Genomic DNA, 27924 nt, shown 5'->3' on the forward strand with positions numbered 1-27924 from the left:
CATCCTGTAGCAACTGCACAAAATGGGCACACAGTAATACTTGTTAAATTAGGTTCAATCCAAATTCCAGGATTCCTGTCAGCTTTTCTAAACGTTTATACAACTCATGCTACAATTACGGAGCCTGCACTCTTCTCCACAGCCTCTCTTTCTCTCTATTCCAAGTTTCTCAATACTTATGTCTCTCATTTGCTTCTATCCTCTTACATAAGGTCAGCTCCTCCTGGTTCTCTTGCTTACTATAAGAATATTTTTTTAAAGGTCTGTTCATAATTTGTCCCTTCCTGCCCCCAGACCTTCAACTCAAAGTAACCCACTGTAGCTCCCCTCTCAGGGACTTGACTCTTTTGGGGGCCTTCAAAAAATTTCTTGTACAGTGGGAAGACTTAAATTCCCAATCCATATTCATTTTGAAATAGTTAAAACCCTATTTCTATATTTTGTCATGCAGGCCTACTTAATCCATTAATTTTTAATTGAGGGAAATATTTTTGCAGCATCATTTCCTGTGCACTACTGATATGCTACTGGCATTCCTTTGAACAGATTCTTCACCTGATTTCTGGATTTTTTTAATTCCTCCTCTCTCCTACTCAAATCAGTGACACCCCTATGGCTTTTGTGTTCTTGGTATAGAGGAAAACTAAAAAAAAAACTTTGTAAAATCATTAAAAGCAATTCCAAAAAAGGAAAATACTTTCTGCTACAATCAATGTCATAATAATGCATCAGCTAAAAATTATTATACATTTGCAGGTACCAGGCACTGTGTTAAGCAGTCTATATACAAAGATATCCTCAAAAGAGCTTATGGACCAAAAAAAAAGAGCTTATGGACTAGTGAGGAGACACGTGATATGTGAGTACTATAGAGAACTGACTCATATATTTTTTCAAAGATTTATTTATTTGTTCATTAGAGACACACAGAGAGAGAGAGAGGCAGAGACACAGGCAGAGGGAGAAGCAGGCTCCTTGTTGGAGCCTAATGTGGGACTTGATCCCCGATCCAGGGATCTCAACCTGAGCCGAAGGCAGCTGCCCAACCACTGAGCCACCCAGGCATCCTGAGAACTGACTCATATTAAGCCAACACACAAGAAAATCATGTATGGCATAATTTAAATCAGTAACTTATACAGATAAATACAGTGTAAACTTATCAACCAGCCAGAGACTAGTTCAGTGGACACAACAAAAACAACTAGCATTTACCTAACTTGGAACCTGTACTAAATATCAACCATTATGTTGAACTTTTTATAGGCATTATCTTAATTGATCCTCATCATAACCATATGAGGTTATGGTTATCCCTGTTTCATAGATAAAAAAGCTAAGAAAGTGGTTAAGTAATTTGTCTATGGTCACACATGACAGAAAGATGGGAATCCATGTCTTTCTTATTCTTAGGTTCTTGATTATAGTCACGATTTACAGTTCATTCTCTCTAAATTAAATCAGAGGGGAGTATAAAATCAGAGATAGAGGAGGTGGCTGTATAATTATTATTACTGGGGTCATCAAGCTGGCTTTATGCATCCATCACTCTTAAAGGATTATTCTTTGTTCTCCCTCACTCTACGTTTGCCCCAGTGCCCTACAATTCCAAAGATTACTTCAAGGGAATTCTTTTAGTTTTTCATTCCATTGAGTTAAAAATAATTGATAAACCCTCCTTACTTACATCTACTCTCCAATCCTTTTTCCCTGGGAGATTAAATCTGGCCACTTCATTGGATTTAGATGTTCCTTTAATCATGCCTTCACTGACTTTCTTTCTGGGGTTTTCTTTTCTGGAATTCTGAGAAACTCCATGTCTTTACTGGAGCTCCTTTGACTTCAGTTTTAGTACTTTTCGGTCTCTCCATGATGCTATACAGCTTTAGTGGTGTATTTTGGAATGGTCAGAAATGAGGACAATCTTCTGTGGCCTTAGATAGTAAAAGAACTACAGCATCTCTTCTGCTATAGTTCTGTTTTTGCAAATGGCTTGAGGTCCAGAGGACAGGCCTGTAACACTGTCATCTCTCCTTTTCCTTCATGTTACTTCTCCACAATAGGAGGCTGGGAAGATGGGATAATTTAGCAAACTTGCAAAAGCTACCTTAAATGTGAGATTTACTTTATTTTTTATTTTTTTTAAATTTTTATTTATTTTATGATAGTCACACACAGAGAGAGAGAGAGAGAGGCAGAGACATAGGCAGAGGGAGAAGCAGGCTCCATGCACCGGGAGCCTGACGTGGGACTCGATCCAGGGTCTCCAGGATCATGCCCTGGGCCAAAGGCAGGCGCCAAACCAGGGATCCCTGAGATTTACTTTAAAACAAAATGGTGTGCTCGCTTCGGCAGCACATATACTAAAATTGGAACGATACAGAGAAGATTAGCATGGCCCCTGCGCAAGGATGACACGCAAATTCGTGAAGCGTTCCATATTTTTAACTCTGGGAAATGAACTAGGGGTGGTGGAGGGGGAGGAGGGCGGGGGGTGGGGGTGAATGGGTGACGGGCACTGAGGGGTACACTTGACTGGATGAGCACTGGGTGTTATTCTGTATGTTGGTAAATTGAACACCAATAAAAATTAATTTATAAAATTAAAAAAAAAAACAAAACAAAATGGTCAGGGCACCTGGGTGGCTCAGTCAGTTAAGTGTATGTGTTGTGATCTCAGGGTCCTAGAATGAGCCCCATGTCAGGCTTTCTGCTCCAGGGGGGACCTGCTTCTTCCTCTCTTCCCCACTCATGTTCTCTCTATCTCTGTTGTCATCTTTGTATCTCTCAAATAAATAAATAAAATCTTAAAAAAAAATGATTTCCATGATGGCTTCCATTCTGTTCTAATCTTAGGACTATTGTCTAACATGAAAAGACATCCACTTCGGGTGACTGTTTAGTTTCTTTAAAATAGGCATGTGATAGGGATGCCTGGTTGGCTCAGCAGTTGAGTGTCTGCCTTCGGTTCATCCTGGATTCTCAGGATCTAGTCCCACATCAGGCTCCCTGTGGGGAGCCGGCTTCTCCCTCTGCCTGTGTCTCTGCCTCTCTGTGTCTCTCATGAATAAATAAATAAAATCTTTAAAAAAATAGACATGCTATAAATTCTGTATAGATCCACTTAAAATTATATCATTAGAAAGATGTCCTCCACTTATTATGGTTTTAAAAAATGAAACATTACAGAAGGAAATATGAAGGATCTAATTCAAGTTAAATTATCCGGAAAGTAGATCAACAGATATTAATATCCTCTCCCAGTGATAGAATGTCTATTATATTTCTCTATCTGTTCAAAGTAAGCTTGTAAACAAGCCTCTTCAGGAGCTAGCTCCTGCAGAAATGGGATATTTGTTATCCAGGACATAGGATTCTCCTATAGAACCCAAGAGCAGGAACAGAGACAGTCCTTGGAAAAGACTAGAATCAAGAACAGAAAGCTTCCAGGACTTTTTAACTCATCTCAGTCATTCAATGTCATTTCTCTCTCTTGATTTGTTTACTTGTTCATCTATTTATTTATTCAACGTATGTTTAGTAGAACCTTCTATGTTCTAAGATCTGGGAAATAGAGGTAAACAAAATTAACCAATTTTCTGCCTTCAAAGTCCTTTTATTTTAGTGAGAGAAGACGATAAATAAATATAATACAAAGTTTTGAGTATGTTAGTAGTGTTACAAGGGAAATAAACAGGGCAACATACAGAGTAAACTGAGGAAGTGCTCACTTTAGTTATGAAGGTCAGAGAAAGTCCTCTTGGCAAGTGAAAAGATACTGAGAGACTGAAGGATGAGATGGAAACTGCCATGTAAGGGAAAGAGCATTCCCGTAAAGTACCAAGGCCTTAGGGCAAGGAACTTGATGGTTGGGGGAGCAAAGAGGAGGCCAGTGTCCAGGAGTGTTGTTTGCTGGGGAAGAGGTGTTCAAGGTATGGATCTGAGAAATACGAAGAAGGTCAGATCATGGAGGGCTTGGTCAGCCATGGTAAGGTGTTTAGATTTGATTTGATTTAACTGATTGATTGATTGATTGATGATTGAGGGAACACATGAGCAGGGGGGTGGGGCAGAGGGCGAGTGGGAGAGACAATCTTAGGCAGGCTTCATGCTGGGCATGGAGCCTAACACAGGCCTCGATCTCACGACCCTGAGATCATAATCTGAGCCAAAATAAAGAGTCAGATGTTTTACTGCCTGAGCCACCCAGGGTCCCCAGATTTTATTTTATTTTTATTTTTTAAAAGATTTCATTTATTTATTCATGAGAGACAGAGAGAGAGAGGCAGAGATGCAGGCAGAGGGAGAAGCAGGCTCCATGCAGGGAGCCCGATGTAGGACTCGATCCCAGGACCCTGGGGTCACGCCCTGAGCTGAAGGCAGAGGCTCATCCGCTGAGTCACCCAGGTGCCCCGTCATTAGAAACTTTGGATACTAATCCTTCATCAGGTATATCATTTACAAATACCTTCTCCCATTCTATAGGCTGCTTTTAGTTTTGTTGATTATTTTCTTTGCTGCACAGAAGCTGTTTATCTTGAAGTCCCAGTAGTTCATTTTTGCTTTTGTTTCCCTTGCCCCGGGCAACTTGTCTAACAAGAAGTTGTTATGGCCAAGGTCAAAGAGGTTGCTGCCTGTGTTCTCTAGGATTTTGATCGTTTCCCGTCTCACGTTAAGGTCTTTCATCCACTTTGAGCTTATTTTTGTGTGTGGTGTAAGAAAGCGGTCCAGTTCCAGTCTTCTGCATGTTGCTGTTCAGTTTTCCCAACACATTTGTTGAGGAGACTGTCTTTTCCTATTGCACATGCTTTCCTGTTTTGTCAAAGATTAGTTGGCCATGAGCAACAGTATTTCAAGCCAAAGACTGGATACTAAAATCCAGGAAAAGAGTGTTAAGCAAGGTGTGAGGCAACTCTACAGATAGACTTTCAGTCTACAGAGCAGATCATGGCCATACCAGAACTCCCAAGTTTATAGAATAGTTCTAGCTCTCCAAAGAGGTTAATTTAACTCTCTCAGTCTCATTTCCAACCATCTGAAAAAGAGAATCTGATTGGCCCAGCTTGGGTCAGTTGTCTATTCCTGGTCTTTTTTTTTTTTTTTTAAGATTTTACCCATTTATTCATGAGAGACACAGAGAGAGAAGCAGACAGGCAGAGAGAGAAGGAAGCTCCCTGCAGGGAGCCCGATGTGGGACTCAATCCTGAAACTCTGGGACCACGCCCTGAGCCAAAGGCAGCGGCTCAACCACTGAGCCACCCAGGTGTCTCCGTCTATTCCTGGTCCAATGAATAATGACTATGGGTCCTGGATCACAAACTATAAACTGGTTACTGGAGGGTCAGTCTCTGTAAATGGAGTGGGGAGGTAGGGGTCAAAGGCTTCTTTCTTAGAGAAAGGGATGATCACTGGCTTCCAGGATAAGCAGACACTTAAAAAATGACCCCAAATGATATGCATAAATTCTATAATCAGAAAAATTGATTTCTAAAAATTATTTATTTATTTATGATAGTCACACACACAGAGAGAGAGGCAGAGACACAGGCAGAGGGAGAAGCAGGCTCCATGCACCGGGCGCCCGACGTGGGACTCGATCCTGGGTCTCCAGGATCGCGGCCTGGACCAAAGGCAGGCGCCAAACCGCTGCGCCACCCAGGGATCCCAGAAAAATTGATTTCATTTAAAATAAGTAAGGTCCTTATTCCTGAATGCCTAGTCTTTTTTTTTTTTTTTTTAAGTAAGCTCCACAACCAGCATGGGGCTTGAACTCAGAACCCTGAGATCAATAGTCACATGCTCTATGAGCTGAGCCAACTAGGCACCCCAAAGTATTTCATTTTTCATTTTAAGTAATCCATTCCTCAGTGGGGGCTTGTACTCACAACCCCGAGATCAAGGGCCACATGCTCTACTGACTGAGCAGGCCAGGCACAACTTAGTCTTTTTTTTTTTTTTTTTTGCACCACTTAGTCTTTTTTTATTTTATTTTATTTATTTATGATAGAGAGAGAGAGAGAGAGGCAGAGACATAGACAGAGGGAGAAGCAGCCTCCATGCACCGGGAGCCCGACGTGGGATTCGATCCCGGGTCTCCAGGATTGCGCCCTGGGCCAAAGGCAGGCGCCAAACCGCTGTGCCACCCAGGGATCCCCACCACTTAGTCTTAAAAGAGTGGTCAATACCACCACAAAAAAATGCTGGTGTGTCATGTCCCATCAAAAAAGTGTTGATAAATTCCCCCTACAACTAAATGCGGCCTGCAGAAGATATCCTAAAGTTGGACATAATTGACTGGATTTTTCCTTTATTTCAGTGCCCTCTGGGATCTCCTATAGCTTGGGAACTGATAACGACATCACATCTCCTGCATACAGCGCATCAAAGGACCTATTAGAGACATATACTGATACCTGTGATGGTACCAGTGTCAAAAGGTAAATTGTGTCTGAAGGTGGACGTCTTTTAAAATCAAAACAATATTCAGTCTGTCATTGTGGGGCATCTTGCCGGCCTCCACAGTGACTGCTTTGCTCTCAGCTCTCTTCCTCAATTTCCTCAACATTTTATTCCTAAATTCTTATAACACAAGTTTTACTATGTGAATTTAGGAGGTAAAGCTAAACACCACCACGACAAAAGCGGAGAACAAGTGAGTGGTCTCGTTCCTCTATCCATGTGATTAGCCCCTCACTCTAAGTAGGGTGGGCAATCTAAGATGAAAGAGCACAACCCCACAAGACCTTCTTCCACACTTACCTTAAGATATTTTTGTAACTTTGTTCCTAGTCTCCCACCACTCAATCTTAACCATAGGTATTATTGAATCTATGTTCATTTGATTTCACCTTAAATTTTTTCAAGGGTAGGATGCTTTATGCACTGTCCATGGGTGCATAAATGGTGAGATCACTTGGGAAAAAATTTGGCATTATCTAGTAAAGTTGAACATGCTACTTTACTGCTGGGTAAAAAATTTGCAGAAATTTTTGTGGTGTGTACCAGGAGACATATGCCAGAATGGTCATAGCAGTGTTATTCATAAGACAAAAAATGGAAACAACCATAAAGTGTGCACAGTTCAGAAAATGAATGCACATTGATATATATTCATACAGTGAAATTACACATGTATTTTCTTTATAATAAAATAAATCTAATAGTATTTATAAAATTATGAAGAAATATGAAGTAGTTAGTAATAATAGAACATTCAAGATGGTAGTCACCTCTGGGAGAAGAAAGAAATAGTATGGGTGGAAACTTAGAGGGTTCTTCGTGTACTAGTGATGTTCTGTCTCTTTTTTTTTTTAGTTTATTTTTGATGTTCTGTTTCTTTCTTTTTTTTTTTTTAAATATTTATTTATTCATTCATTCAGAGAGAGCGAGGAGAGAGGCAGAGACACAGGCAGAGGGAGAAGCAGGCTCCATGCAGGAAGCCCGATGTGGGAATCGATCTCAGGTCCCCGGGATCACACCCTGGGCTGCAGGCGGCGCTAAGCTGCTGCGCCACTGGGGATGCCCTATGGATATGTTTCCTATATCAGTACTCTGCTGTCTTGATTATTCTAGCTTTATAATAAGTTTTGAAATCAAGATGTACAAATCCTCCTACTTTATTTTTCAAGGTTATTTTAGCTATTCTGGGTTCCTTGCATTTCCAAATAAACTTTAGGATCAGCTTGTCAATGTGTGGGGGAAAAAAAGCCAACTGGAATTTTGATAGGGACTGTGTTGAATCGTACATGAATTGTGGAAATCTTGGCATCTTATCAATATTAAATCTTGAAATCCATAAACATGGGATGTCTTCCTTTTTTTTTTTTTTTTTTTTTTTAAGATTTTACTTAAGGGCACCTGGGTGGCTCCACTGGTTAAGTGTTTGCCTTCGGCTCAGGTCATGATCTCAGGGTTCTGTGATCAAGCCCCCTGCATGGGACATCGATGGAGCCTGCTCAGTGGGACATCTGCTTCTCCCTCTCCCTCCGCCCCTTCCCCTGCCTGTGCACATGCACAGGCTCTCTCTCTTCGTCTCTCAAATAAATAAGTAAAGTTTTACTTCTTAATGTGTTAATAAATAAGTAAAAGTAATGTGTTAATAATGTGTTAAAGTTTTACTTATTAATGTGTTAACAAATAAGTAAAGAGTTACTATTTATTTGACAGAAAGCAAGTGAGTGAGGTGGTGGGGAGGAGCAGAGGGAGAGGGACAAGCCGACTCTCTGTTGAGCACAGAACTTGGGTTTGTGCTTAACAGGTTTGTGCAGGGCTTGATCTCATAACCCTGAGATCATAACCTGAGCTAAAATCAAAAGTCAAACACTTAACCAACTAAGCCACTCAGGCACCCCACATTATTGATTTTCATATGTTAAAACCAGCCTGTATTCCTGGGATAAGTTCCCTTTGGTCATGGTGAAAAGCCTTTTTATGTGCTGTTTGTTTCAGTTTGCTATTATTTTAATGTTAATTTTTTTCAATTTTTTATTTAAATTCTAGTTAGTTAACATACAGCGCAATGTTGGTTTCAGGAGTAGAACTGAGTGATTCATCACTTACATACAACACTCAGTGTTCATCATATCAAGTGCCCTCCTTAATACCCATCACCCATCTAGCCCATCCCCACCAACCTCCCTCCATCAACCTTCAGTGTATTCTCTATCTGTAAGAGTCCTTATGCTTTGTTTTCCTCTCTCTCATTTTTTCTTTTCTTTTTTTCATAGCACATCTTCTTTATCCATTCACCTATCTTGGGTTGCTTCCATATCTAGACTATTCTAAATAATGCCAAAGTAAACATAGGGATGCATATATCTTGTCAAATTCGTGTTTTGGGGGTTTTTGGGTAAGTACCCTGTAGTTGAATTAATGGATCATATGTTAATTCATTTTTAATTTTTTAAGGAACCTCCATACCTCCACGTTTTCCACAGTGGCTACAGCAATTTATGTTCCTACCAACAATGCACGAGGGTTCCTTTTTCTCCACATCTGTGCCAACACTTGATATTTTTTGTCTTTTTGATACTAACCATTCTGAGAGATGTGAGGTGATATCTCTTTGTGGTTTTGATTTGCATTTCCCTGATTATTAGTGATGTTGAATATCTTTTCAGATCTTAGTTGTTGTTGTTTTTATTTTATTTTATTTTTTTAAAGATTTTATTTATTTATTCATGAGAGATACAGAGAGAGAGAGAGGCAGAGACACAGGCAGAGGGAAAAGCAGGCTCCATGCAGGGAGCCCGACACAGGACTCAAACCCAGGTCTCCGGGATCATGCCCTGGGCTGAAGGCAGCACTAAACCTCTGAGCCACCCAGGCTGCCCCTGTTATTGTTTTAAATTAAGCTCTATACCACATGTGGAACTTGAACTCAAGACCTCGAAATCAAGAATGGCATGCTCTGCTGACTGAGCCAGCTAGGGGACCCTATAGTTTCTTGGCTTTGTTTTTTCTTTAAGTAGGCTCCATGCCCAACATTGGGCTTGAACTCATGACCCTGAGATCAACAGCTGTGTGCTTTACCAACTAAGCCCGCCAGGCGCCCCACTCATATCTTTGTCTTTTTTTTTTTTCCTTTTTTCACATCTTAGTTTTAAATATAATTGTCCACTAGAAGGAACCAGGGGTTTGGGCAAAAAACGTACAAGGTGAGCCTAGAAACATCTTATTATATCCAAAAATGTGGAAATTCTCAAAAACTCATAGAGAGGGATCCCTGGGTGGCGCAGCGGTTTGGCGCTTGCCTTTGGCCCAGGGCGCGATCCTGGAGACCCGGGATCGAATCCCACGTCAGGCTCCCGGTGCATGGAACCTGCTTCTCCCTCTGCCTGTGTCTCTGCCTCTCTCTCTCTCACTGTGTGACTATCATAAATAAATAAAAAAGTTAAAAAAAAATTAAAAAAAAACTCATAGAGATATTTCTAAAGGACACCAGAACCAGCTGAAAAGGCTCACACTGGCTGAATCTGGAACAATTTGAGTGTCAACATGAATAATGATTTTTTTTTTTAATGATAGTCACACAGAGAGAGAGAGAGAGGCAGAGACACAGGCAGAGGGAGAAGCAGGCTCCATGCACCGGGAGCCCGACGTGGGACTCGATCCTGGGTCCCCAGGATGGCGCCATGGGCCAAAGACAGGTGCCAAACCGCTGCGACACCCAGGGATCCCCATGAATAATGATATTGATGGATTATTCACCCATTGAATAAAATAGGAATCCATGGGATTGCATACATATAAATAAATATATTAATAAATAAATGTAGTAAAGAGAAATTTTTACCTTATAGTAGAATTCCAACTAATAAATGTAGAAGGAATAATAGAATTAGAATTATACTGTGGTTATGTCCTTATTTTCAGGAGATATACAATGAAGTGTTTAGATGTAATGGAATATCATGTGTACAATTTACTTCCAAGTGATTCCAAGAAATAATAGAGAATATATGTAATATTACATATTGTGAGATATATATATTTGTAAAACAGTTGGACAGATTTTTTTTTAAAGATTCTATTTATTTATTCATGACACACACGCACACACACACAGAGGGAGAGAGAGAAAGGCAGAGAGAGAAGCGGGCTCCATGTGGGGAGCCCGACGTGGGACTTGATCTTGGGTCTCCAGGACCAGGCCCTGGGCTGAAGGCAGTGCTAAACCACCAAGCCACCCGGGCTGCCCAGACTTTTAAAAAGTTAAACATACACCTATCTTATGACCCAGCTATTCCACTCCTATGTATTTACCCAAGAAAAATTAAAACATGTCCACACAAAGACTTAGACAAAGATTTTCATAGCTGCTGTATTTGTAACAGCCAAAACCTAGAAGCAATTCAAATATCCACCAACACTAAATGGATAATAAATTATGGTATATCTGTACAGTGAAATGCTACCAGCAATCAAAAGAAACTACTGATATAAGAAACACCGTGGATGGGATCCCTGGGTGACGCAGCGGTTTAGCGCCTGCCTTTGGCCCAGGGCACGATCCTGGAGACCCGGAATCGAATCCCACGTCGGGCTCCCGGTGCATGGAGCCTGCTTCTCCCTCTGCCTGTGTCTCTGCCTCTCTCTCTCTCTCTGTGTGTGTGACTATCATAAATAAATAAAAATTAAAAAAAAAAAGAAACACCGTGGATGAATCTCAAAATAATTATACTGAGTGAAAGAAATCAAACCACCCCTCTAAACTAAAAAATAAAACGAGTACATAATGGATGTTTTGATCTATATAAAATTCTAGAAAATCAGAACTATAGCAACAGAAAGCCATCATCAGTGGTTGCCTGGGGACTAAAGTGGAATTGGTGTTAAGGTAGGGTGGAAAGCAATGGATCACAAAGGGGCACAAGGAAATTTGGCAACGATGGATATAGTCATTATCTTATGTGATGGTTTCACAGTTATATACAGATGTCAAAATCAACCAAATTTTTACACTTTAAGTATATTCAGTGTATTACATGCCAATTACACTTCAATAAAGCTGTTTTTTAAAAAAATATATGATTTCCAAAGTCTAAACCAGAGAGGCAGTAGTGGTGGCTGCAGTGGTTCTGAGACTGAAGTTCTGAACTCTTTCCTCCAGGAAAGGAGCTATATTTTGAGCGTTGGAATCTTAAGATCTTTCTCATGAAATCAGACCTGACTGTGGGTCAGTGAACACTCACACACTGAAAAGTGTACTCTACTTTCCTCTGCTTAGACCACGCAGATGCTCTATGTCAAGGAGGCAAATTTGGGGACAGTTTCTCCAAACCATGAAAACAAATGAGATGACTTGGTAATCAAGAAAGGTTTCTATCCTTTTCCTTAGTAAGGGTTTGAAGATAGTTGTGGGCACAACTTTGTCTAGGTCCAAATTATCTAGTAAGGAGGAAAAAACAGAAGAGTAAATTAAAAAGAAAAATTAAGTAGATTAATAGCTTTGTTTGATATTTTTATTTTCTATTTTTTTGTTTGATATTTTTAAAAATAGAATGTACTTTCTAGACAGGATGTTGAGTCATACCTTATGCTGGAGCAGTATGGAATGATATTCCACATCCAGGAATGATCTGAAATGATAAAGAGATCCATTAGCATGCATTTCATATCCTTCCTGAATTTCCTCTCAAACACTCAAATCAAGATAGACTGAAGCCCTTTGGACAAGATGTGATGAGAGACCTGATGGGTTAAAAAAAATTACATGTAAAATAATCTCTATGTACCCTTTCCTGGGACTTTAGGTAAGAATATGAAAGCTCAACCACCCTTGAGCAGAATGAGCCGGGAAGAATTGGAGGACAGCTTGTTTCGTCTTCGTGAAGAGCACATGTTGGTGAAGGAGCTTTCTTGGAAGCAACAGGATGAGATCAAAAGGTACCTTGTGTTCTCCTTAAGTCTTTTTTTTTTTTAACATTTTATTTATTTATTCACAAGAGATAGAGCGACAGGCAGAGACATAGGCAGAGGGAGAAGCAGGCTCTATGGATCCTGGAGTCTGGGATCACACCCTGAGCCAAAGGCAAACAAAGCTCAACCACTGAGCCACCCAGGCATTCCCTCCTTAATTCTTTAAAAGCTGGAGAACAAAAGGGCAAGTAAGAGAAGAAGGTTTTTATTTGCAAAACAAAACCAAAAATCATATTGGTCATTTACTGTATGTAAGGCATGTTGTAAGTTCTTTATATATGTTAACTAACTTACTGTTATAAATGTAATTAACTTATTTAATACTAGGAGGGGGGATCCCTGGGTGGCTCAGCGGTTTGGCGCCTGCCTTTGGCCCAGGGCATGGTTCTGGAGTCCCAGGATCCAGTTCCATGTCGGGCTCCCTGCATGGAGCCTGCTTCTCTCTCTGCCTCTCTCCTCTCTCTCTCTCTCTCTCTCTCTCTCTCTGTCTCTCATTAATAAATAAATAAAATCTTTAAAAAAAAATACTAGGAGGGAGGTGTTAGTAAGAGGAAAAGGAAATATAAAGAAGTTAAGTAACTTCTCTAAAGTCAAAGCTAATGGGCAAGTGGCAGTGCTGAAAGCTCTTAACTCTGAAATTATACCATGTACAGTGACCTTACAGTATTGGCTTTCAAAAGTGGATCTTTCAGGTGAGGACCTGGAGAGGAATCTGAGATGGAGTGTGTCTAGATAAACAAATGGGAAGAATGGGAGTTCTGAAAGTTCAGACTTTATCTCTAGGACATATTTTTTTTTAATTTTTTTTTATTTATTTATGATAGTCACACACAGAGAGAGAGAGGCAGAGACACAGGCAGAGGGAGAAACAGGCTCCATGCACCAGGAGCCCGACATGGGATTCGATCCTAGGTCTCCAGGATCGCGCCCTGGGCCAAAGGCAGGCGCCAAACCGCTGCGCCACCCAGGAATCCTTCTAGGACATATTTTGAAGATATTGGTGTCAATGTCTTTTGGCCAAAGACTAGCAGGAACATACCTGTAGTTGAATAAGTTTGGTTTATTACTCGTTGCAGCTAGAGAAATGCACTCCATGGGGAACTATGGTCATCTCAGTTAGAATGTGTTGGAAAAAATCTATTACAGGATTTGAATTTCATTTGGGTGATTTGTAGGAGGGTCCAAGGAAATGGGAGTTTGCTCCAGATTTGATACCGTTAGAAAGCTGGGACAATCCTGTATTTGGATATCTCAGTAAATTTTTTTAAAGGTTTCGTTTGCTTATTTTTTTTATTCACTTTAATTTTTTTTAGAGATTTTATTTATTTATTCATGAGAAACACAGAGAGAGAGGCAGAGACACAGGTGGAGGGAGAAGTAGGCTCCCCTCGGGGAGCCCAATGCAGAACCTGATTGATCACCAGGACCCCGGGATCACGGCTTGAGCCAAAGGCAGACACTCAACCGCTGAGCCACCCAGGCTCCCAGATTTTGTTTATTTATTTGAGATTGCACGTGCATGCACACAAGGGTTGGGGGAGGGACAGGGGGAGAGGGAGAAGCAGATTCCCTGCTGAGCACAGAGCCAGACACATGGGGGCTTGATCCCAGGACCCCAAGATCATGATCTAAGCTGAAGTCAGACACTTAACCGACTGAGCTGCCCAGGTGCCCTGATACCTCAGTAAATCTTATCCATGGGGAAGGTAGACTAGAGTGAGGCTAAGCTAATTGGTTAGAATAGCAGTCACTCATTAACTAGGAAAAGAAAGTGTTTGGTATTTTGTGTGTAGCACAGTGACCTTGTTTTTGTCCGTGTTTAGACAAAGTGATGGGTTGGCCTTGTTCAGTATCACTCCATCATGATTTCAGTGGCCTTGTCTGATGTCGGTGTTCTGTGGGATTATATTCAACAGGATAATAACATGGTCTAGCTGTGAACCCCCAGCCCACTTCAAACAACACTGGGAACTAGTCATGTCAGACCAATTCCCCAACGTCAAGAGCAACTTTTTGCTTTCTCACTGGTAATCCCCAAGAGTGGTTCAGAGCTTCATTTTGAATCTACAGGATACAGGGACACCTGGATGGCTCAGTTAGTTAGGCGTCCGACTTTTGATCTTGGCTTGGGTCTTGGTCTCCAGGTTGTGAGTTCAGGCCCTGTATTGGGCTCCACATAGCCTGGAGCCCACTTAAAAAAGAAAAATCTGTAGGATACGGGCTTCCATTGTAAGTTAGCACTCTTCAGAGTAGAGATTCTTTTATAATGAGGAGAACTCTAAAATCTGGTGAAAGCAGGAGGTTGCATTGGCCAAAAAATCTTGCTTCTTGGTTGATAACTAAAAAGTACTTGAGAGAAAAAAAGAAGTACTTGAGATTATAGATGTTAAGTAGCTAAATTAGATTCCATACCCCTGACCTCCCCTTGCTTTGGGCAAATTACCTGGCTATATTTTATATTTTGTTTTCTCTATCTGGATATAATGATATGTAATAATAACTAACTCATACAGTCCTCACAGTGCACAGCATTGTTTTAAACACTTTACATATGTTAATTGATTTAATCCTCATAACAATCTACTGAAGTAAATGTTATTTATTTTTTTTAAGATTTATTTATTTATTCATGAGAGACACACAGAGAGAGGCAGAGACACAGGCAGAGGGAGAAACAGGCTCTTTGCAGGGAGCCTGATGTGGGACTCGATCCTGGATCCTGGGCTCATGACCTGAGCCAAAGGCAGGTGCTCAATCGCTGAGCCACCCAGGCGTCCCAGTAAGTGGTATTTTTATCTTTATTCATAGACAAGGAAACTGAGCACAAAAGGTTAATGATATGCCCAAACCCACATAAACAGTATGTCAGAACTGGCAGGTGTGGGGGACCACACACTCTGATGGTGAAGGTTGAAAGCATGATTTTAGGTCACGATGACAAATAGTGAGGGGGGTGCCCAACTGGCTTAGTCTATAGAGCATGCAACTCTTGATCTTGGGGTTGTGAGTTCAAGCCCCACCTTGAGTGTAGAGGTTACTTTAAAAAGATGACAGGGACGCCTGGGTGGCTCAGTGGTTTAGCGCCTGCCTTGGCTCAGGGCGTGATTCCAGGGTCCCTAGATCAAGTCCCACATTGGGCCCCCTGCAGGGGGCCTGCTTCTCCCTCTGCCTGTGTCTCTGCCCCTCTCTCTCTTCTGTGTCTCTCATGAATAAATAAATAAAATATTTAATTAATTAATTCATTCATTAATTTAAAAATAAATAAAAAGATGACAGCAATTGACTATCCTCTATAAGTAAGGCTCGGAGTCTACTGGGGGCTGTAGAGCAGTACATGTACTTAAAGTTGGGCACATGTACAGGGGTGTGTGGACAAATGGGATGGGAGAAGTAAATATTAAACTTTGTGTGTGTATGGGATCTCTGGGTGGCGCAGCGGTTTGGCGCCTGCCTTTGGCCCACGGCGCGATCCTGGAGACCCAGGATCGAATCCCACATCGGGCTCCCGGTGCATGGAGCCTGTTTCTCCCTCTGCCTGTGTCTCTGCCTCTCTCTCTCTCTCTCTGTGTGACTATCATAAATAAATAAAAATTTAAAAAAAAACTTTGTGCGTGTATTTAATTATCTCCCCTTTAAAAATTAGTCCTTTTGTTTATGTTGTAACATGACCACAATTTATTGGGACAGAAGTAAATGCATATAATCTAAAAATAAACGTGCAGGTAAACATCTTGAAGAGTGTCCCCCAACAGTCTTTACTAAGACGATTGTGCGATCACTGCGACAGAACGGACACCGCAGTGTCCCTGCCCTCAGGGAATTAATGGGGGATAGAAAGTCAACTTTTTAAAGTGTGAAGACTAGACCACAGTAGGTAACTGCGTGTCACAGGTCGGTCCACTGTTATGTGCCGCCAAAGCAACTGTAGAATCTGATTCACGGAAGGGGAAGCGCTTGCCACCGTCTGTCCCTTTGCTCGCAGGGCGAGGACCGCGCTGCTCCGGCTGACGGCTGCGCACCGGGACCCCAGGGCCCCCGGGGACCCCAGGGACCCCAGCACCCCGGGGGCAGAGGCAGAGAAGCCTGCGAGGCGGCGGCAGGTGCAGCGCCCAGCGGGCTCCCCGGCTCCGCCCAGCCGCCTGCCCCGGGCCCGCGGGGTGCACCGTGGGCTGCGCTCTGTGCGGGGGCCCGACCGAGGCCAGAGGGGTGAGTTCCAACCCCCAGCAGCGCTGCCCTGGGGGAGCATCTGTGGCCGGTCCCTCCCGCCTCTACCCTTCCAGCCCCTGGCCCCCCATGCCTCCTGCCTCCTTGACGTCTTTGTCCCAGGTGCTCCTCCAGGGTCTATATCCCCAGTTCAGTGTCAAGGGCTGCTCAGGAGAGAATCAGACCAAAGAGGAATGTTGCTGGTCATAGTCTGCAGCGTCCCCGGAAAGAGACTAGAATGCACGGTGTCCCCTCCCGGGCAGCACAGTCCTCAGAACAGGGCCCTCTGCAGACACCGGGGCCTGCACCCCGTGGCCCGTCGCTCTGCCTCTAGGGCCACAGTCTTTGCTGCTCGGCCAAGGGCACTCCTTTGGAAGCACAGTCAAGGCGAGGCCTCCTCTCAAGAAACATGCGCGTACACAGAGTGGAAAGTGTGCCTGCTGTGCATCCGGGGAGCTGGCGGGTGCCCCAAGCCCACTCCTGAGGTCTAGGCCCAGAGGTCAGGCCGTGCAGACAAGTTGAGCCTCTCTTCCTCAGTATTCCCACTGGCTAGAGTCTCTGGCGGCTGGAAACCCAGCCCTGGATTCAATAAAATAAATACGTTTCAGTTCAGTTTGGCTCAACGTTAGGGAGCACCAGTTACATACCCGCCACCAGATAAAGATGCACTGGAGTCAGACCCGGGTCCCTTTCTTGTATTCTTCTTCCCGCTTATACTCCCTCACTTGACAGTCCGTAGCCCACGGCTATAAGCCTGCAGGTGCGCATCTACTCCAGAGGAAAGACTGAGAACCTCTGCTCTGCAATCAGAGACCCTTAGGAGGATTCACACACACACCCACACCCCACCCCGCGGGTCTCCAGGCTCCCTACTTCTAGCACTGGGTGGTCTGGAGAAATCTGTTGCAGAGTCTACATCTTCTGCTAAACTTTCAGAGCCCAGGGGCCGGCCGAGCTACACAGCCCCTCCTACATTCAGGGACCAGGCAACAAGTGAGAAGACCGGAGGTGAAATACCCAGTGAGCCGTGAGTTCTTTTCATTTACCTGTACCATTTGTTACTCTTTCTTTTCTTTTTTATTTTATTTTTTTTTAAATTTTTTAAATTTTTTTTTTATTTATTTATGATAGTCACACACACAGAGAGAGAGGCAGAGACATAGGCAGAGGGAGAAGCAGGCTCCATGCACCGGGAGCCCGATGTGGGATTCGATCCCAGGTCTCCAGGATCGCGCCCTGGGCCAAAGGCAAGCGCCAAACCGCTGCGCCACCCAGGGATCCCTTTCTTTTCTTTTTTAAAGATTTTATTTATTTATTCATGAGAGACCCAGAGAGAGAGGCAGAGACCCAGGCAGAGGGAAAAGCAGGCCCCAAGCAGGGAGCCCGCCGTGGGGCTCGATCCCCGGGACCCCGGGGTCATGCCCTGGGCTGAAGGCGGAGCCAAACCGCTGAGCCCCCGATGCTGCCCAATGATGTATTTCCAATTAAAAGTTGAAAGAGTAACAAACGAGGCAGCCCCGGGGGCTCAACAGTTGGCGCCACCTTCAGCCCAGGGCCTGATCCTGGAGACCTGGGATCGAGTACCGCGTGGGGCTCCCTGGATGGAGCCTGCTTCTCCCTCTGCTGGGTCTCTGCCTCTCTCTCTCTCTCTCTCTCTCTCTCTCTCTCTCTCTCTCTGTGTCTATCATGGATAAATAAATAAAATCTTAAAAAAAAAGAAAAAAGGAAATACATCATTTAGGGAACAAGCGAATGGTGCATTTTCAGGTCTTCCCAGCATAATCAGAGAAGATGAAAGCCAGCTTTAGGTCATATTCCAGCTTCATTGCTTAAAAATGGGAAATAAACATCTCTCTGTCTTTGAAGGAAAGGCAAAGGCCTTCTCCTTAATTGAGGGTATTACCTCTCTTTCCGTTTCTATTTCCCTCCCTTAGGTTGTAATTCATTTATATTTCTTTCTTTTTCTCATTTATATTTCTGTTTGGCACTTGAAAGCTGTATTTGGTAAGATTATCCATCGCACATACCAAAAATTACCTCCTCTAACTTTCCTTCATATACGCGGGCACTCAGTTCTAAGCCCCTATAACAGCAGTTTCCATTTTTTCTTTTTGTATAATGTTCCTACTTCTAACAGTGCAATTTCTTTCAGCAAAGTCATAATTATGCCTAAAATCATTGGTCTGTGTATGCCTAATGCTGTTCATGTTATGACCAGCAATACTCTGCTAGTGGAAGAGCCACCCAAATCTCTGGAGAAAATGTGGTCGAAAGGTGAAGAGTTTGAGCAGAGAAGCTCTTTGGAGTGTGCGCAGAAGGCCGCAGAGCTGCGGTAAGAGCGTGGCGGTCCCCCCCAGACTGTGTGAGCTGAAGAGGTCAGAGCTTCTTATTTGCTTCTTTCCTGTGTCAGAGGAAAGGCGGATGCTGGGGGTTAAAGTCAGCCTGCGAAATAGCCCTGGCTTCCCACCCGGGTTAGGAAATGGATTCAACCTAAGAGAGGGTTTATGTATCTTAGAAGATTTGCCGTTTCACGTCACAGAAGGAAAACTTTTTCATCCTCATCACCAGATAGGCGTTCTCAGTAGGACAACTTTTTTTAAGTAGACTCTTCTTTTTTAGAGAAGTTTTAGATTCATGGTAAAGTTGAGCAGGAAGTACCGAGACTTCCCATATACCGCTCACCCCCACCCCAGCCTCCCACTCTAACAACAGCCCATCCCACAGGCATTTTTGTGACAGTGGATGAACCTGCACTGAACATCATTATCACCCAAAGTCCATAGTTTACCTTAGGGCTCACTGTTGGTGCTGCGCATTCGTGGGCTTGGACAAATGTTGAATGGCGTGTATCTCCCACTGTGTATCACACAGAGCGGGTTCAGCCTCCTAAACATCCTCTGTGCTCTGCCCGTTTATCCCTCCCTACCTCCTTACATCTGGCACCACTGATGTTTTTACTGCCTTTATGGTTTTGCCTTGGCCAGAACGTCATATGGTTGGAGCCATACACGATACAGCCTGTTCAGACTGGCTTCTTGCGCTTGGCTCTATGCACTTCCGTTTCCTCCATGTGTTTCCATGGCTTGATAGCTCATTTCCTTTAGCACGGAGTAGTGTTCCATTGTCTGGATGGTCCACAGTTTATTTATCAATTCACCTACAAAAGACGTCTTCGTTGCTTCCAGATTTGGGCAATTATGAATGAAATGGCTGTAAACATCCATGTTCAAACATAGTTTTAAATCTGGAGACTTACTAAAACCACAGAAGCCTGGGGGGAGGTGTAGGGAGGTAGGTTAAATGGGTGATGAGTATTAAGGGGGGCACTTGTGATGAGCACTTGGTGTTGTATGTAAGTGATGAATCACTAAATTCTACACGTGAAACCAGTTTTGCTCTGCATGATAACTAACTGAAATTGAAATTAAAATTTGGAGGAAAAAAAAGAGGTGTTCTATTTCAAAAAAGACAATATTAAGAAACTAAGAAATGACATATGAGGTAATACAATATGGAACATATCCATACATATGGAACACAAAAATCGATAAATAAGTTAATTAAATAAAATCAAAAGCTTGTACATCTTATATAATTTATTTCATATAAACAGATCCTGAAAATTAAAAACAAACAAATGTAGAGAACCTGGGCTCCACCCCAGAGATCCCCTGTCAGTTATTTGGGGGTGGAATTCAGGAAGTATAATTATAAAGATTTCTTCTTCTCTAGATGATTCTAATAAGCAGCTAAGACTGGGAACCACTGAGATAGAGCTAATGAACCCAAATTCACCTCAATACCTTTCAAATAATAAAGAAAATACAATATCCTAGGTTGAGAAATCATCTTCCCTTGAATTTCCCTCCATATCCATACCTTTCTGGTTTCTTTAAGGAAACAGGACTCAGACTCAGCTGGACTTTGCAAAGTTTATGGGAAATTGTGAGCACCATAATTTTAAAAATAGCGATTATGTTTTCTCAGAACACAGAGTTTAAGGTGGGAGGTGTCTCTATCGAATGTCAGGCAATGTGAGGAAAAATGGGAGAATGATTATTTATTGGCGTGTAGATTCGCTTCCTACTTCTGGTGTGTTGTGGCTGAGACAGAGATGCAAGAGGCAAGAGGAAATATTCTTATTGGGTGCGGTGTTGGGGGGAAAGGTGTTTAATTCTGTCCATTCACAGAATGTTTTAGCAGACTCTTCTTTTTCCAGAGCTTCCATTAAGGAGAATATAGAGCTGATTCGGCTTAAGAAGCTCTTACATGAAAGGAATACTTCATTAGTAGCAACAAAAGCACAGTTAACAGAAGTTCAAGAGGTGAGGCGCCAGGGCAGGGCAGTGTGGGATGGTCTGGGGTACCCTCAAATCACAGATCCCTGGGGTCCTTGGCTGTTTGAGAAGCCCCGGGCCCAATCAGGCCTCTAGTTCCAAGGAGAACTCTCTGTCGCCAATTTGGGGTGGGGGAGAGAGCCAGTTAGTAGTATTTCTCCATTATATACACAGAAGACCACAACGGAGGGAAATTAAATTATTTGTTACACAACTTAAAGGGGATATTCAAATCCATGCCTTGCAATTCGGAGTCCGTTCTTTTTCCAGTACTTCGCATTATCTATTATTATCTCAAGCCCTGCCCTTCTAAAGTGGAATTAAGTGTGGTTAACTTGGGCCAGAGTTAAGGTCCCAGCCAAGGGTTACAACCAAAATGTAATTAAGTTGGGAAGCCAAGAGCAGTCACAGGGGAAGGGAAGGAGACTATCTTCACTGAGCACTTTGTATGTGCTGCAATCTGGCCCAGTTGCTTACACTCATGATCTCATTTAAGGCTGACGCAACCCTCCATGTAAGTACGTTTAACAGGTGAGGTCACTGACCCTCAAAGAAGCTAAGTAACTTGCTCAAGTCATAAAAAGAGTAAGGGCAAGAGCAGGCTTTGAGTCCACGTTTAACCGGCACCAAGGCCTATGCTCTTTTCTCATTACCACACAAGGGAAACTCCTGTGTGAATGGCGGGAGTAGGGTAACAAGGGTCTAAGTGATTCTTTTACTGAGTATTTATTGAGTACCAGGAACCGGGGCAGCCCCGGTGGCGCAGCGGTTTAGCGCCGCCTGCAGCCCAGGGTGTGATCCTGGAGACCCGGGTTGAGTCCCACGTCAGGCTCTCTGCATGGAGCCTGCTTCTCCCTCTGCCTCTCTCTCTCTCTCCGAATAAATAAATAAAATATTTTTTTAAAAAAAGTGAGTACCAGGAACCGTGTAAAGCACCAGGACTCAAAGATTACAAAGTAAAACAGCTCCTGCCTTCAAATAACTTACCAGAGCAAGAGAACCAGATGTGAACAATCCAGCCATCCACACAGAGGGTATTGACAGGCACACACGAGAGCATAGCTCTCCCAGAGAATGGGATGTGGGGTCCAGAAAGAATTCCTTTTTTTTTTAAGATTTTATTTTTTTTTAAAAATATTTTATTTATTCATGAGAGACACAGAGAGAGAGGTGCAGAGACACAGACAGAGGGAGAAGCAGGCTCCATGCAGGGAGCCTGATGTGGGACTTGATCCCAGGTCCCCAGGATCATGCCCTGGGCCGAAGGTGGCGCTAAACTGCTGAGCCACCTGGGCTGCCCTAAAGATTTTATTTATCTATTCATTAGTCTCTTTCTCTCTCTCTCTCTCTCTCTCTCTCTCTCTCACACACACACACACACACACAGGCAGAGACACAGGCAGAGGGAGAAGCAAGCTCCAGGCAGGGAGCCCAACTCGGAACTCTACCCTGGGACTCGATCCCGGGACACCAGGGCCAAAGGCGGCACTAAACTGCTGAGCCACCCAGGACGTCCCCAAAAAGGATTCTTTTTTTTTTTTTTTTAAGATTTTTATTTATTTATTCATGAGAGACAGAGAGAGAGAGAGAGACCCAAAAAGGATTCTTTTTTTTCCCAAAAAGGATTCTTAAAGGAGTATATTCATGAACCAAATATTGGGATTCTGAATGATTAGCAGGTGTTAATGAGTGTGCAGGAGAGGGGAAGGTTTTCCAGGGGAGGAGAGATTGTAGGTCAGGACATGGAGGTGAGAAACATCAGGGAAGCCTACCAGGATTTTAGACTTTATCCCATAGACAATGGAGAGCTGCAGAAAGGTTTTAAGTAAGTTGATAACGTGATCAGTCTTTTCCCCAAAGAGATCGCTTTGCGTTTTTCTTTTTTAATGTTTGAATTTTCTTGAAAATACATTTTAATAAGGAAATATGCCTTTAAAAACTATTATAAAACAATAGTAATGATTAACTCTGGATAGTAGAATTATAGATGACTGATATTGTAGTCTTTATATTTTTCTGAAATTTTCAACTTAATCAAAAATCACAAAACTACAAGGAAGGATCATCTGGCAGTGGAGTGAATGGTATAGGTTGGCTGGCAAAATAAAGTGGTTGGTGAAAAATGATTGTAGTTGTCCACAGGAGACAGGATGAGGGTCCCAACCAAGGCAGTGAGAGAAGGCCCTCGGAGAAAGGACTGTATTGGGAACTTCCAGGAAGTAGCGGAATGGACTTCATTGCCAAAAGGGAATGAGTGGAAGAAAGGGGGAAGTGAAAGGCAGGTCCTGGGTGGTTAGCATGGGCGAGCAGATGGTGGTGGTGGTGTCATTCATCCGGATTGGGGATTGGCTAAGGTTACCTCTGCCCCGGGTACTTCTGTTCTGATGGAGATGAAAGGCATCTTTATCTTTACGAGGTCAACCCCCAAACCTGTGTTTTGGAGAGAACTATGCATATGCTTGTATTTTTTGACTTGGTTAATTTGGGTAGCACTTACCGAAATGGAAATAGGAGAAGGAAGGTAGTTTTAAATTGTACAGGTAAACAACAATATTTATAGGATTACATTTTTTAAAAACCCCATCTATTCCTCCATTGCATTAGAGGAAGAAAAGGAAGCAAGCCGTTCTAAATCCTTAGCCATGGTAGCGACAGTGTAGAGATGACCTGAGATGGTGAGTAATCACCAATAATTGTTTAAAATGTAGGTTTTACCATTTGTTTTCTCCAGCAGTTTGCCTTTCTAGTCATCCTTTCTTACACACGTACTTCAAAAAGTTTGCCTTCTCCTACTCCCTTAGCAGTAAACTCTGTTCATCAGTAGCACTAGCTCTGGGGTCAGGAGGCTGAGGTAAGGCCTGTGACTCTGAGCAAGTGACTTAGCTCTCTGAGCTTTGGGTCCCTCATTTTTTAAGGTTTTGGTAATAATAACTCCCTCTTGGATATACTGTGAGGGTCAAATGAGATGATGTCTGTAAAATAATTACAACAACCATAGTGCAACAGGTAATGAAACACACAGTTCTGTTCAACCAATAACAGCTGTTGTAGTTAGTTTGCTTAGCGTTGCTTTTTCTGTTTCTAAAACCGGAAAGAAAACTTTTCCGAAGCATGCTGAGTAAGAGCCATCTACTCTGAAAATAAATAATTTTCTTGGATATTCCACCAAACGCGATACAAATGTGAATAAGTGACCTTCCGTGCTTTTTAAAGAAATTGTGTTATCTGTTATGTTCACAGACTTCCTGGCAAGCTAGGGCGAGGGAAAAGCAATTAGTAAATAAGGAGTCAAAAGGACTTGATTTCTCAGAATTTTTAAATCTTCCTTAAACTAACCATTTAAACATTTGTGTTATAGAGATAAATATCAAAATAAATATCAAGTTAATAAATCAGTAGAATTATATGTATTTCTTTCTTTCAGGCATATGAAACTCTGCTCCAGAAGGTACTTGATAAAGATTCTTTTTTTTTAATTTTTTAAAAAATTTATTTATGATAGTCACACACACAGAGAGTGGCAGAGACATAGGCAGAGGGAGAAGCAGGCTCCATGCACCGGGAACCCGACGTGGGATTCAATCCTGGGTCTTCAGGATCACGCCCTGGGCCGAAGGCAGGCGCTAAACTGCTGCGCCACCCAGGGATCCCGATAAAGATTCTTTGAATCTCTTTTTCTTAGTAGCAAGAATAATAAAACCCAAAGAAATTTGTATTAATCTTCAAGTCACATAACGCCAGAATTTAGCCAAGTAAATTGAAGTTATTATGACCTCGAATTCCTATTAAGACAAATGTCCTATTACTATGATTAGAAGATATTTATTGTGCTTTTTTCATAAAACCAAAATATGAGGTCTGAAATACATGGGATAGTATTTTTCAACCTGTTGCTGGAGAGAATTATATAGCATTTGTTCAGAAATTCCTGAGTATTCCTCTAGTGTGTATAAGGTGACGAAATATAACAAAGTTGTTGCATAGCTTCTGTGATGTTCTGAAATATTCGGTGCCATTCAGTCCTGCAGTGGGTTGCAGGTGGAACTGGGTGAATGGCCACGATTAAGACAGTCACTAAGACAGAGTTCCCAGCCTGAAGAGCCGTTCCTCACCAGACATGTCCACCAGAAAGAATGCACACTTCTAAAGTTAACATGTCACTTTGCTAGGTCAAAGGGAAGAGTGTATCACCCTAAGAAGCATTCAAGTAGCTTAGAAACTAAAGGCAACTGTGACAGGTGTCACTTCACTTAAAGCCAGGGTTTAATTTGAGCCTCGGGAGAAGGAATGCTCCAATTATGGATTACAGTTTCCTGGAGTGGAAAATCCTCACTAATAGGGAAATGATACTTCCTGAGAAACTCTAGGGTGATAAGCAAGGCCAGTTTATAGTACAAAGGTACCTACCATGTTATCAATCAAAGCCATTCTTCTTGACATCCACTGGGGAACGCTAGGGCTGCTGGTATCTTGAGACCAGGTCTGCTGGGTGATACGACCGTTTCCAGAGTAACTTCCCTTTTGCCCCAGAATCAGGGAATCCTGAGTGCTGCCCATGATGCCCTCGTTGGGCAAGTCAGTGAGCTCAGGGCAGAACTGAAGGAAGAGAGCAAGAAGGCTGTGAGCTTGAAGAGCCAACTGGAAGATGTGTCCATCCTGCAGATAACACTGAAGGAGGTAAATAATAATAACCGGAAGGTGGCATCAGTCGTAAGTTACATTTCAACTTCAGAGGTGTTAAAAAGCGTGCCTTAGCAACAATACGGCTATTTCGTTTTTTCAAATGAGAAAAATGAGACTCCAAGTGATTAAGTAATTTGCTCAAGTTTACACCATTAGGGGGAAAACTGGGATTTACATTTGCAACTGTTCTTCAAAGTTTTTGCTGTATTATAATGTTCTGCTGCTTCCTTAACGGTAGAAACCCACCATGAAAATTTGCTTCAGTGAATCCTCATTATTTCCAATAAAATTTTCTATCACACCTTCAGTTGGTTCAAGTCTTTCTAGTTGAGTGGCTCCTCGTAGACATGAGACGTGAACATAGAAAGCCTCCTGCCCAAGCCCCACTCTGCCACAAAAGAGGGGAGACATGCAAGGCAATAGGTATTATGATACTATCTCAGGCATTCTACTGTCATTCTTAGTTTCAGGAGAGAGTTGAAGATTTGGAAAAAGAACGAAAATTGCTGAATGACAATTATGACAAACTCTTAGAAAAGTGAGTACCAAGTTTGGGTCTTGTTATAAAAGACAATTATGGAAAAGTGCCCTTACATTATAAAACAATGCCTAGTGTGGGTAAGGATGTAGGGAAGCTGTTACTGGACAGTTAGTGACAATATTAGTCGGCACAGTCTTTTTGGAAGGGGATTTGATGCTGTCTATCAAAATGCTAAACGTGCATATGCATGTATTTGCAAAGATAATGTATAATAAGAATATTAACTATTACATTGTTGCTAATAGAAAAAAAAGTGGAAACACCCAAATTTCCTTTGATAGGGATTGATTAAATAAGTAAATCATGTTGCGTCCCCACAATAAAATACTATGAAGCTATTAAAAATGAGGTAGACTTGGGATGTCCGGTGGCTCAGTGGTTTAGCGCCTGCCTTGGGCCCAGGGCATGATCCTGGGGTCCTGGGATTGAGTCCTGCATCGGGCTCCCTGCATGGAGCCTGCCTCTCCCTCTGCCTGGGTCTCTGCCTCTCTCTGTGTCTCTCATGAATAAACAATTTTTTTTTGAAAAAATGAGGTAGACATATATATATATGATATATTATTAAAAGAAAAGTCAAGTTACAATGGACATGTTAACTTTGACTTAGGGGGAATGTGTGTGTGTGTGTGTGTGTGTGTGTGCACGTGCATGCATATGACAGAGAGAGAGAATCTGCAAACTTCTAATGAGATGAAAGAATTCGAGTAGGGCCAAGAGGCACCTTAACTTTTATTCTGTATACCTTTGTATCATTTAAATTTTTCACAAGCATATATTCATTTATTAATTTTGAAATTTAAAATATTGGAAGTTTAGGGGCATCTGGGAGGCACAGTTGGTTAAGTGTCTGACTCTTGGCCATGATCCAAGGGTCAAGTGTCTGGCTCAGGCCATGATCTAAGGGTCATGAGATTGAGCCCCACATCGGGCTCAGCACGGAGTCTGCTTAAGACTCTCTCTCTCTCCTCCCTCTGTCCTCCCTCCTCATGCTCTCTCTCTCTTTCTCTCTTTCTCTCTCATCTTTAAAAATAAAATACCTAGAAGTTTAAAAAATTTAAATATAACTTCTGACTCACTTAAAGGCAGCAGGGGATAGTTTGGGGAGGTGGTATTGGGAGCATCCTGGGAATATCTGATGCTCTTCAACTCAGTGAAACAAAGTAGTGTGGGGATTATCACTTTGAAGACTCTGTGTAGCAGACGTTGCTATTAGCCTCTTCCCTCATCACTCAGAATATTATCTGCTTGGATTATCATGTAACATGCGGCTAGGAAGTACCAGGAACTTTTTTCTTAAAGTAGGCTCCATGCCCAGTGTGCGACCCATTGCCGGGCTTGAACTTACAACATTGAGATCAAGAGTCAGATGCTTAACCAACTGAGCCACCTAGGTGCTCCAATAACTCTTTTTTTAAAAGATCTTATTATTTTTTAAATTTATCTGAGAGAGAGTAAGCACGTGAGAGAGAACATGAGTAGGGAGGGGCAGAGGGAGAAGGAGAAGCGGACTTGCTGCTTCCCGAGCAGGGAACCTGACAGGGGACTAGATCCTGGGACCACAGGATCATAACCTGAGCTGAAGGCAGATGCATCCCCAACCGAGCCACCGAGGCGCCACCCCCACCCCTCGCAAGAACTCTTAGTACTAGCTTAAGCAAGTTGTTTTTATTTTTTTATTAAATTTTATTTATTTATATTTATTTATTTATTTGAGAGAGAGTGAGAGCAGAGAGGAGAGGG

General features: G+C 42.5%; 1 protein-coding gene and 1 non-coding gene across 2 annotated transcripts in view; both read left to right on the forward strand.

Moving 5' to 3' along the window:
• Positions 1–2339: 2339 nt before the first annotated feature.
• Positions 2340–2446, forward strand: LOC129520954 (U6 spliceosomal RNA). The gene has a single exon (XR_008666718.1). It is a non-coding gene; the product is annotated as a U6 spliceosomal RNA (small nuclear RNA).
• Positions 2447–3934: 1488 nt separating this feature from the next.
• RPGRIP1 (RPGR interacting protein 1) overlaps positions 3935–27924 on the forward strand; it is a 66067-nt gene continuing 42077 nt past the window's right edge. Inside the window, exons 1-10 of the mRNA XM_055341714.1 lie at positions 3935–3988; positions 6398–6437; positions 12255–12387; positions 16403–16626; positions 17560–17650; positions 18842–18955; positions 20843–20948; positions 24385–24408; positions 25491–25637; positions 26108–26181. Coding sequence (XP_055197689.1) covers positions 3935–3988; positions 6398–6437; positions 12255–12387; positions 16403–16626; positions 17560–17650; positions 18842–18955; positions 20843–20948; positions 24385–24408; positions 25491–25637; positions 26108–26181 — 1007 coding nt within the window. The remainder of the gene's footprint in view (positions 3989–6397; positions 6438–12254; positions 12388–16402; positions 16627–17559; positions 17651–18841; positions 18956–20842; positions 20949–24384; positions 24409–25490; positions 25638–26107; positions 26182–27924) is intronic.

This window comes from Nyctereutes procyonoides, unplaced genomic scaffold (assembly GCF_905146905.1).
Source record: "Nyctereutes procyonoides isolate TBG_1078 unplaced genomic scaffold, NYPRO_anot_genome, whole genome shotgun sequence".
NCBI classification, from domain to species: domain Eukaryota; kingdom Metazoa; phylum Chordata; class Mammalia; order Carnivora; family Canidae; genus Nyctereutes; species Nyctereutes procyonoides.